The sequence below is a fragment of the Cicer arietinum genome, chromosome 5 (genome assembly GCF_000331145.2).
Source record: "Cicer arietinum cultivar CDC Frontier isolate Library 1 chromosome 5, Cicar.CDCFrontier_v2.0, whole genome shotgun sequence".
NCBI lineage: Eukaryota > Viridiplantae > Streptophyta > Magnoliopsida > Fabales > Fabaceae > Cicer > Cicer arietinum.
In genome coordinates, this window is record NC_021164.2 from 27,450,300 (window position 1) to 27,462,341 (window position 12,042).

The following is a 12,042-nucleotide window of genomic DNA, read 5'->3' on the forward strand; positions in this document are numbered from 1 at the left end:
TGTGGGGAGCTTTTAGAGACTTGCACTTGAACGTAGAGTTTGCACCGGGAATTTTGAAATTCGGAATGATTAAGATCTCGAGTGGATTACTTGAAGACATTGCGAATTCTCAGGATGACGTCTTAATTCAAGAGAAGAGGAATCTAATAGTACAAGGGAAGACGACTGAGTTCAAGATCGGGGCAGATAATGTTTTGCGGTGTAATGGTAGGATTTGTGTACCAGCCATTACAGATATGCGGAAAACGATTCTAGAAGAGGCGCATAAGAGTAAGCTGAGTATTCATCCTGGGGCAACAAAGATGTATCAGGATTTGAGGCAGAATTATTGGTGGCCAGGAATGAAGAAACATGTGGCGGAATATGTATCCACTTGTCTAACTTGTCAGAAAGCGAAGGTGGAACATCAGCGACCTGCTGGAATGTTGCAACCTTTAGATATACCTGAATGGAAGTGGGACAGCATTTCCATGGATTTTATAACCGGATTACCGAAGACAAGGAGGAAGAATGATTCTATATGGGTGATAGTGGACCGGCTGACTAAATCTGCTCACTTTTTACCGGTAAGGACCACCTATAAGGTAGATCAGCTAACGGAGATCTACATTGCTGAAATTGTGAGGTTACACGGGGTACCATCGAGCATTGTATCAGACCGTGATCCGAAGTTCACATCGCATTTTTGGGGAGCATTGCACGAAGCGTTGGGAACGAAGCTACGATTGAGTTCAGCTTACCATCCACAAACGGACGGACAGACTGAAAGGACGAATCAGTCCTTGGAAGATCTGTTGAGAGCATGTGTTTTAGATGATAGAGGAAGTTGGGATGATGTACTTCCGTTGATTGAGTTCACTTACAACAATAGTTTCCACGCAAGTATTGGAATGGCACCATATGAGGCTTTATATGGGCGCAAGTGTCAAACGCCCTTGTGTTGGTATAAAGACGGTGAGAATATGATTGTCGGACCAGAGATGGTGCAACAGACCACAGCTAAAGTAAGGAAGATCAAGGAGAAAATGAAGACTTCACAAGATCGCCAGAAGAGTTACGCGGACAAGCGTCGCAGACTTTTGGAATTCGAACAGGGTGACCATGTATTTCTGAGAGTCACACCTACTACTGGAGTAGGTAGGGCCTTGAAATCGAAGAAGTTGACTCCGAAATTCATTGGACCATATCAGATTTCTGCACGAATTGGGCCGGTTGCTTATCGGATTGCATTACCTCCGATACTGTCCAATATCCATGACGTGTTTCATGTGTCGCAGTTGAGGAAATATCTCGCAGATCCATCTCACGTGATCGAACCAGACACAATCCAGCTAAAGGATAACCTGTCGTTCGAAGTACCACCCGTGAGAATTGATGACAGGAAGATTAAGCGGTTGAGGACCAAGGATGTTTCGTTGGTCAAGGTGATCTGGAACCCAATTACTGGAGATGCGACTTGGGAACTGGAGAGCAAGATGAGGGAACAACACCCAGAGTTATTTATCGATGCATAGTTTCGAGGACGAAACTAATTTTAGGGGGGGAGTAATGTAAGACCCATAATTTTAAAGTACCCTTTTATGTATTTTTGGTATATTTTGGATTTTGGCTCGGAGGCTTTTAAGCCAAAGTTAATAATATTTTGGAGTTTTATAATCAAAAAGATATTTCGATGCCAATTAGAATTTCTCGTCGATAAATAAATTGAATTTAACTGCGGAAAATACTTTACGGAGAATTTAAGGCGTTTCGGGTGAAACGGTAATTTAATAAATATCTAGATTTTGAGATATTTGTTGAGTTATATTTATTATAGTTATATATGTTTGCTTGGAGGGAAAAAGAAAGGAAAACTAGAAGGAAGGAAAAGGAAAAGAAAATAGTATATAAAGGAAGGAAGGAAAAAGGAAGAAAGGAAAAGCAAAGGAAAGAAATAGAAAGGAAGGAAAACCTAAAATTTCCATCTCCTTCCTCAGGTTCACGCAAGAAAACCAAATTTCCATCCTTCTCCATTTTTCGTTTTCGTTGCTTCCTTTTCTTCAAAGCTAGTGACCCAAGGTTGGGTGAGAGTTAGATCAAGGTTTTCGCAACTCCACTCTTCCTCTTTGATTCGAAAACGAAGAAAAACGGTTTTGAGATCCAAACACAAACCCCTCTGTTTCTTCTAGATCCAAACCTCATTTCTCGAAGAGATAGAAGGGAAAGTTGCTCACCACCACGCTACGGTGCTAGTGAACTAATTTGGAAGCGGCGTTGCGAGCGGAGATTTTACCGGAATTACTCGTGGTACCGGAAACGCGCGTTAAAGCTAACGTTGAGGTAAGGGCTCCTTCCAAACTTCTAGCTTGCATTAGGGACTTATCTGTAGTTGTGTGGGAAGGAATTTGTTAGGGTTAAATGTATCGATTTGGGGAAAAACGAAACTAGTGCGTTATGGGTAAAAACCTTAGAGTTAGGTTTTGTTTATAGTGATGAATGTTTCGTGGTAAATGAATTTGAATGTCATTGTGTATGATTATGGGTAAATGAAATTTGATGTATCTGGGTGTTATGTTGCGTGATTTGTGTTCGTTGTATTTGGTGTGTTCGTACTTGATGTTTGTTAATTGGTGTGGTTGTTGTGAATTATGGTTTGAATGTGAAAGTATGTTTGAATTTGTTTCTGTGGAATTTGAAAACCATTAGAGTTAAACGAGTATTAAAAATGGGGAATCTTTTAATACCTCGGTTTACTTAATGTGTATTTGAGGAAAATGTTTAAGTTAACTGGGCGTTGAGAATGGGGAATCTCTTAATGTCTCGGTTACTTAACTATCGTTTTTGAAAATCGTTTCGGTAAATGAGTATTAAGAATGGGGAATCTCTTAATGACTCGTTTACTGAATGTTTTGCGAGAAAATCGTTTAAGTCAAAAGTATATTAAGAATGGGGAATCTCTTAATATGACTGTTTGCTTAACGTTTTGTTTTGAAAATCATTAAGTTAAATCGGTATTAAGAACGGGGAATCTCTTAATGACTTATTTAATTAATGTTGTTTGAAGGTCGTTTAAGTTAAATGGGTATTAAAAATGGGGAATCTTTTAATATCTGCATTTGCTTAACGATTGTTGTGAATGGAGTCTGTGTATGCTCATGCATTTCATTTGGTAAATTGTGTCGACCCGTGATAGGTGACACCTTGGTAAACTGTGCTGACCCGTGATAGGTGGTACGTTTACGATTTACGTTTTTGGTAAATTGTGTTGACCCGTGATAGGTGACACCTTGGTAAACTGTATTGACCCGTGATAGGTGGTACGTTTACGATTTACGTTTTTGGTAAATTGTGTTGACCCGTGATAGGTGACACCTCGGTAAACTGTATTGACCCGTGATAGGTGGTACGTTTACGATTTACGTTTTTGGTGAATTGTGCTGACCCGTGATAGGTGGCACCTCGGTAAACAGTATTGGTCTGTGATAGGCGGTACGTTTACGATTCCCGCTTTTTCTTTTAGTAAATCGTGTTGACCCGTGATAGGTGACACCTCGGTAAACTGTACTGACCCGTGATAGGTGGTACGTTTATGATTTACGCATTTTAGTAAATCGTGCTGACCCGTGATAGGTGGCACCTCGGTAAACAGTATTGGTCTGTGATAGGCGGTACGTTTACGATTCACGCTTTTTCTTTTAGTAAATCGTGTTGACCCGTGATAGGTGACACCTCGGTAAACTGTACTGACCCATGATAGGTGGTACGTTTATGATTTACGCATTTTAGTAAATCGTGCTGACCCGTGATAGGTGGCACCTCGGTAATTGGTACTTTGGCCTGCGATAGGCGGTACAATTATGATTTACGGCCCTTCGAGGAGGGTTTTGGTTTGGAATTCCGAGTCCATGCATTTTGGCATATACGCATTGCATTAGGGTGCTTGGCACGCGAGTCGTATTTGATTTGAGTTTATGATTGAGTGATTTGAATTTTGATTTATCGTGGTAATTGCGTTGAAAATGCTAAGTGTTATGTGTTGATTATAGTGTGTAAGTATGATGGTTATCGAGATCCCATTTGCCGTGGTAATCGCGTAGGAATTGCTAAGTGTTAGGTGTTGGACTTGATTAGGAATGACTTGAGTTAATTCATGAATTTTTGGAAAATGATCAGGGAAATCGACTTCCCAATCGATTGGATGGTAAACAGGGACATGGCCAAATGGACAAAATCGATTAGCCAATCGATTTTGTAATCAGTTTTCGAAAATCATTTACGAAATCGATTGCCCAATCGATTGGGCCTTAAGTCAGGGACTCATCCATATTCGACAAAATCGATTTGGAAATCGATTGGCTTAAAACCTGGGGGCTCAGTACTCACTCAATCGATTGCCAAATCGATTGATTCAGCCCAGGATTCTGTTTTCATTAAAAACCTTCACCCCAATCGATTTCCCAATCGATTGGCTCAGTGAAAATCCTCAGTTTGAGTTAGATGATTGATTACTCATTAACTTATCCATGTCTTGATTTGTTATGTGTTAATTAGGAGATTGAGAACTTCATTTTACTTTCATTTTTAATTGGCAAAGTATTGTATAAACTTTTCGCATATTGGAAATCCTGTTAAGGTGCATGCTTAGTTGAAAAGTTATTTTGAGCATTTAAAAACTTAATTGCTATGTGTTAACTGTTATTTTTTTGGTTGGTGACCCTTTACAATTATTGTGGAAATCTGGGCTTTGCCCTCAGATGAGAGTCAGGACGGTCCTACTGGTTCGTACCCTACGAACGGGAATGGAGATGGGAACGTGTGACTGCAGTTACGTTAGGATGATCTCACGGGGCGCGTGGAGATACTCAGGGTGTATAGCTTTTTGGTAGGATGATCAGATTAGGTTGATGTATAGGGACTAGGCGTCCTTCTTTTTGGGTTGGAGTATTTTAAATTTGGAAAACTGTACTTATACTAATATTGTCAGTTTGACATCTTATTTGAATGGGTTCCATGTACCATTTGTTGTTGTGTAAATGTTTTGGATTTATATTTGGAGAAACTTTTCCGCTGCTTAAAAATTATAATGACTCAATTATTTATCCAAAGGCATTTCTTTATTTATTTCTCTGTTTTAGTTTAATTACTTTTGAAAAAAAAATACACCCTCGCTTTGAAAATCGGGGTGTTACAAAAATCTTTGTGAGACATCCAATGGCTCTATATCCAAGACTTTTCTATACCTCTATTTAGGTTGTCTGACCCAACTTTCTTGTCATCATTCATCCTTTCTAGTGCTTCTTTTATCTCTCTTTCTTGAATTCTACATAAAAGATATAATATTGATCAACATCTCCAATGTCTAGCCTGCTAGGGTCAAGTAGAATCACATAATTTTTAATGAATAATTTATGGAAATAATTCTTTCATCTATCCTTTATATCTTTATCTTTAAACCAAAAATTTTACCTTTTTCATTCTTAATGCACTTCTCTTAGTCCAAGTTCTGTCTTTCTTTCCCTTCCCTTATTCATATAGATTTTTTTTCCATCCTTGGAATCTAAAGCCTAGTATAACCCTTCAAAAGTTTTGTTTGTGGTTCGTCCACCGCCTTGTTGGCATATTTCTTAGTTGTTATTCAAATGAGTCTCACTAAATTTATATGAAACTTTATAATTTAATAAGACTCATTTAAATTTATATCAATTGAAGAATATATTAAAAAAAAAATGTTAGAGAATATGTTGTTAACATTCATCGTATCACTAGATATTATTTCAACTATTTGTTGTTGCTTTAAAAAAAAAAAAAAAAAGAAACAGACTCCTGTTTATTTGTAAACAAAAACATTGGTGCAAATTAAAAAAATGTCTATGAATCTCTAAATGTTCCTACCTCCTATTGAATCTACATTCTTTTGCGTTGCGATATAGGCAAATTCGTAACGACAATATATTTTTTCTCAAAGGAACATAAACTTGTGAATATTGAGACCATACCACAAGCAAATTTTGGATATTCAAATTTCAAGTATTCAAATGCTATTCATTTTCACTATCCAAGACACGAATTTGTTTCCCGTGATTCTACTTCTACGAAGGAACCTTTCATATCCATTACAAAAAAGGGTAAAATTACAGAAAAAACATTGACATGACAAAGAGGAATCATCTATATTCCCCAGGCAATCGGTAACCTGGCAAGACTATCTTATCTGCAAACATTTTGCCGGTCTTTGGCATAACATGCCAGTGCAAAGTTAGGTTAAATTCTTTACCGCGCAAATTGCTTCCCTAGACAACAAAACAAATGGTATAATTAAGGCATAAGGAATTCAACACAATTTAGATTAGACACAATGTCATTGAAGATTTGAATACCTGATCAATGAAGCGGTACTTATTTGACGTGTGAATCAAAAACTTTGCGTGCTCTTTAGAAGGAATGATACCGTCCCAAAGGGATATCTGTCAAATGGCATCTCAACAGCCTAAGCAACATATATGACATAACATGACAGAGACGCATGCAGTATAACTTGCAAAGACACAGCTATCTGGGTAACATGAAATCAGGAATAGTATAACTTTCCTATGATTCTCTTTTTATAAAATTAAGTTGGCAAGTTTAAAATTTAAGTGCGTGTATTTCAACTGAAGATGCAAACTAGCGAACAAACCAAATTGTACCTGATTCAACGAGTTCTTTGGAGTTTCATATTCAGCGGCTAGAAATACAAAAACCTGCAAGCAAATAAAAGAAGAAAAACTAAATCTGTGGACAGCTCCAATGGGAGAAACTGAAGTGCATTATTAAATTGATAAATATGACAAGATTTGCAAAATTAATTTTTGCTCTTCCCCGTCCAGTCCTGATATTTAACTTAATGCTTTTATATACTTTCCAGAAAGCACAAAAAAATGGGAAAATTGCAAATTGAAGTAAAGAACCTGTTTTGTGTTCCACGTGAAAAGGGTTTGTAAATCTGCTGATATATTCAGTGTCATGCTGATCTGCAAGAATAAAAAGGCTCTCACTTCAGATAGGGAAGCATCATGAATTTTGGTAAGACGGTCAAGGGAATATATATAGGTGACTGAGCGTCAAAGAAGTGAATCAATGGGTTAGAATGCAAGTTACTTCCTAGCCAAATAGTCCTATGCTATGATACCGTCACTTCACTCTTCAGCTCGTATTACAAGGCTACAAGCCATTTTCTGTATAGTTATGCAGAAACTTTGTTGACTACAGAGGGGTGTCGAGATTAAGAAGTAACGATTTGGAGGTTTGACAACACAGTTGGAAGTTAAAAGTGCTAGTTATGTACCTATAAGTCTAGGATACTATTAAGCTAGATACACAATCTGTATAACTGAGTTCCAATCACCCAAACTACTGACGTACCAGTCCTGAATTTCATTTTGTAGGTTGTTTGACAAGTTCCAAAGCCAAGCCATAAGAAATCATCAAGTCAAACCCTTGATGTGGAAGTTTTCAAGTCTATAGAGAGTGCCTATGTTGAGGACACCATAAATCTTAAACCATGTAAGCTTTTCGGATGAAACCTTTTCTGACAGTTTTGGTATCCCTAATACAGTGTGTCTGTGAAACCTGAGATCAATCGGAGCAGTATAGCTCAATATAGACCTTGAGGACCAAATCTACAATTTTAAAGATTCATTAGTGATTACTGATTTAGATCCACAGATATCAAACCAGATACAATATAGAGTTGGACCCAGTTCCCGCTGTTTTGTAAGACTGAAGGGACCCTATATCCCAAACGGAACAAGCAATGTTGTTAATGGAGGCCAGGGCGTGCAGATGTTTTTACAATTGCCATAGGCAATTTGTGAAGGGATGCTTGCCATGGCAGTGCTATAGGCCGCAATGGTATGTTTATATGGCAGATTTTTGGCCTTTCGCCATCTACAACACTAGGAACAAGTATAACTCAGGTTGGCCCCATATATGTAATTTAACAATAAAACAAGTCAATTGGGGGTATATTGTAGAAGTCACACCCAGAAAAGGAGTTAGGATCTGAGATTTGATATACAAATTTTATATGTTAAACGAGTCCTTTCTACATAACTTAAGATCAAACAGAATTTGCAATCTCGTATAGTACATATAAGTCTAAATGGAAGGTTTAGTGAAATCAAGGACAAGTAGGCCTGCAGAAATCCAACTTTATGAGTTAGAATCTGAACCTAAATTTTTGAATAAACTTTATCCATACAATAGATGCTATCTATGTTTACTAGCAAAGATTTGGACAGACAACACCTAACCTCATTGTTGTCCATTGATTATCCTTGTTATTTTCATGTAAGTGGCCATTTACAGAGCCCAGCCATTATTTTCCCTTCCCTCATTTTAATCCACACAAGTAGCATGGGCAGAGGAATACCAATTTTATCCCCTCCATCACCTCACCCGATTGAATCGTGTAATTTCCAAGGCTGGACTTTGTTTCAAACCTCATTCCAAATGTCCAGCATATGTATAAATAGGTGGGGTCAACTGAACCCAAAAATAATTCTTGTTCTTGGTATAGTTACTTTGCTTAATAATAACTTAATAAAGACATCGAATTTCAGATCTAATTATCAAATAAAAAGTTTTTATTGGGTAGTTCAACTCCATAAAACTTTAAAATTATTTCATACTTCAACAAATAATTTCAATTGAACCTATAATACATTTTGTAAAAATACATATAAATCGACTATTAGATTACTTAGTTACAAATGTCCAATTTGTTTAAAATTTGGTGTGCATAATCGTTAATATAATATGATAACTTTAAAGAAATGAATTAATAAAATTTGTGTACGGTGAATTATTAAGTAGAGTAACCAAGTAACTATGTCAATAGTTACTCTAGGAGTAAGTTGATCCTATCCTTTATATGTATGCAACTTCGTAGTAAGTACAAAGGAGTATAAGGTTGACTTGGTGGTTAGGGTGAGGAAGTTAGAGAGTGAAGTGATAAGGAGATCGAGAGTTAGATCTCATCCCTCAACAAAATACCAACAATATTAATTGCAAAAAAACATGCATATAAGTAGAATTGAATTTCACTAAATATTTCCTCTCATTTTCTCCTTTCACTAAATTCCCTTTTTAATATCGTTCCAGCACATCACAATATGAATTGAATTTCTATCTATAACTCTCGTAAGTATGAAACTTATTACTCCTTTACACACATGACATAGCCTAATGTTTATACTTCAACTATTTCCATTTTATTAATTGTTAAGATAAAACCTCGGTTAGTAAGTTAAAAGACACCAAAGAAGTTTCAAACATGAGGTTCATGATTGAATCCCTATAAACCTAGATAGCTCCGACGAGATGTGTCGGTATCCGACATATGTCAGTCATTCCCTTCAAAACACGTGACACATGTGAATACATCTAATTACTTCAACTTTCTTATAGTTTTACCAATATCAACATGTCTCTCATAAACTAACATAATCACTAATTTATTAATTTTTGTGGCTTTGCCTATTAAAAAAAGAAACAAGAAAGAATTATTGAATTACCTCGTCATTGCCGTTTGGCTGTTTCTGAAACCAATTAATGTTCAACACCTACATCCACAAAAAGAAACACTGAGTATAAATGCAAGAAATATTGAAACTGAAAATTGAGAGAGAGAGAGAGAGAGAGAGGGTTTTAGAGAGGTACCTACCTGGACTTGAGCAGAAGGAGTGGGAGAATTGAATGAATCGGAGAGAGAAGCCATGGCACACATGAAAGCAAGAATTGTAACCGCAAATGTTAACAAAGCGTTGGCTCTGTAAACGAATGAATGCATTTTGATTCGATTGCGTTTTCTCTGTTCTGTTTTTGTGATAATAAGAGAGAAAACTCAGAGAGAGAGAGAGAGAGAGGGTTTAAGGAGCGGTGCAATGAAATGAAAAGGAGACAAGTCAGAAGGGAACGATCCTCTTCTCTCATTGGATACAACACGCATTTGGTGGGGTCCGCATTACTTGTAAAACTTACCATTTAGAATATTCAAACCATTAAAATATTTAATAAGGCGACTACTAAGGTGAGGATGCTAATGAGTCTCTCATAGGTGGATTAAATGAACAATAATATATAGTCATTAGATTAATCAGGTTCATATATCAAAACTCTTTTTTTTTTCTGCTTCTCTCACCTCTTCCTTGCTCGATCCAAAAAATAAAAATTAACATAATTGTAGATGGTATTTTTGACATGAATTGTGTTTGCAACATAACAATATAAAAAGAATATATTTTCCCATGGTCCTAGTTTTTTTATTGGAAAAGATTTTAGTATATAATTTTATTTTTCAATTTTGTCCTATTTTATCAATGGTATCATTTTGCAAAACATTGATGATTTGGGAGTATTGCTAGGGTCCGGGTGATTGATTAAGTTGAGGTTTTGAATTGATTCTTAATTATTTCTATTTTTATCTTCTCCAACTCACCAAAAATATAAAAAAAAAGATAATTTTTGAACAAAAAACTTGCGACAAAAGAATATTCACAAACCCCAATAGATTTGGACATAGAGAAAACATATTTTTAATTATGTTAAAACAATATTGGGATATGCAACAAGAATTAACCAACAAAACAGAAAAACAAGCAATTGCAGAGAAAAAAATAAAAACGGAGAACGTTTTGGACAGAACAAAAAAAACCAAAAAAATCATAAAACCAGAACGTTATTGGTTATTCTTTCTGCAGTTTTGTAAATCAGTTTTCTCAATCAATGCAAACAAAATTTAAAGACGGATAAGGGAAGAATAACACCAAAAATTTACGTGTTCGGTCTCAATTGATGAGACTTATATCACAGGCAAGCAAGCAAGATTAATCCACTATTGTAAATTGAACTTTACAAGATTAAAGCATTCTCAAGATTGATCTCCTAAAAACCAGGAATGCTAGTCTTTCTCTCATTCTTTCTTTTCTCCCTTTAATCTTCTCTATCTGAATTTATATGATACATGAATTACATATGCCTCTTTTAGTTTCCAGCTCTTACTACTACAACAATATCAACATTACAACTGCTACAATATTACAGCTTTATTTATAGTATACACAAGCAAACTAACTATAACCACTTATCATGACTAATTTGGTCAAAGTTAGATACAACAACTACTAAAGCTTAACCACCTTTATTTAGATGATTTGAGGCACACATTCACAAATTAAACACGCCCTAAAAATATTGATATGAGAAAAAGACATTAACCACACACCTGGAAAATTCAAAGTTATAATAGGCTATTTTTTCACGTTCTTGTAATCGATTCCAACTCTATAATTGGTTTGATTACTGTCTAAATTCTCAAATATATATGCAATCTATTGAATATAGTACTAAGGCATTTTTAAGGCAATTTTTTTTGAGAGAAAAGAACTATGATATTAAACGGCATAAAACAATCCAAAGTCAACCAATACATATATAGTACACCATATCAATAACTCTAATAAGCTTACGTGTAAGGCTCAATAACTCTATAGAGGCCCTGATTTAGTACTGAATATATAGTACTATATTTATCAATACAAACTCATTGGAGAGGAAAATGTTAAATTGAATTCAAAGGAATAAGCCTAGTATTGTAAGTATCAAGATATCCAAATACATGTCATGACCCAAAAACTAAACGTCGTGATTGGTACACAAGTTATATTCTTAACCTGACAAACCTATCAATTAATTTAACAATTAATCAATTAAATAGTTTTAAATAACTATTTCGAAAAATATATAATTTTTCTCGAAATTTCGACAGAATATCCTCTATAACTTTAACGTTCCCAATTTATAAATATTTAATTTGTTTAAACTTCTAACTCAATGATAATTCAAAAAGCATAATCTAAATATTTAATACATTTACCAAAAGACTTTTTAGACTCAAAATAGCCGCAAAATACATCACGACTCAACAGACTTTACAAAAAGGATCATCGAACAAAGAGGCCTATAAAAAAATATGATCGAGACTTGAAACTACTAACAACTTACTACTCAGCTGTCTGTGAATTT

At 35.6% G+C, this 12,042-nt stretch overlaps 1 protein-coding gene across 1 annotated transcript; it reads right to left on the reverse strand.

Moving 5' to 3' along the window:
* Positions 1-5,850: 5,850 nt before the first annotated feature.
* LOC101510998 (signal peptidase complex subunit 3B-like) lies at positions 5,851-9,918 on the reverse strand. Its single transcript, XM_004513746.4, has 6 exons — positions 9,683-9,918; positions 9,534-9,581; positions 6,927-6,989; positions 6,666-6,719; positions 6,357-6,443; positions 5,851-6,269 (listed from the first exon to the last, which is right to left on the reverse strand). The coding sequence occupies exons 1-6, from the start codon at positions 9,806-9,808 to the stop codon at positions 6,144-6,146; spliced, it is 504 nt and encodes a 167-aa protein (XP_004513803.1). The 5' UTR covers positions 9,809-9,918; the 3' UTR covers positions 5,851-6,143.
* Between the last annotated feature and the right edge of the window lie 2,124 nt (positions 9,919-12,042).

Excerpts from the sequence above, each read along its gene's own strand:
- LOC101510998 (XM_004513746.4), bottom strand. The coding sequence starts at position 9,808 with ATGCATTCATTCGTTTACAGAGCCAACGCTTTGTTAACATTTGCGGTT. Across the intron at positions 6,444-6,665 it reads CAAAGAACTCGTTGAATCAG|ATATCCCTTTGGGACGGTAT; the intron begins GTACAATTTGGT and ends GCCATTTGACAG. Across the intron at positions 6,270-6,356 it reads AGTACCGCTTCATTGATCAG|GGAAGCAATTTGCGCGGTAA; the intron begins GTATTCAAATCT and ends TTTGTTGTCTAG.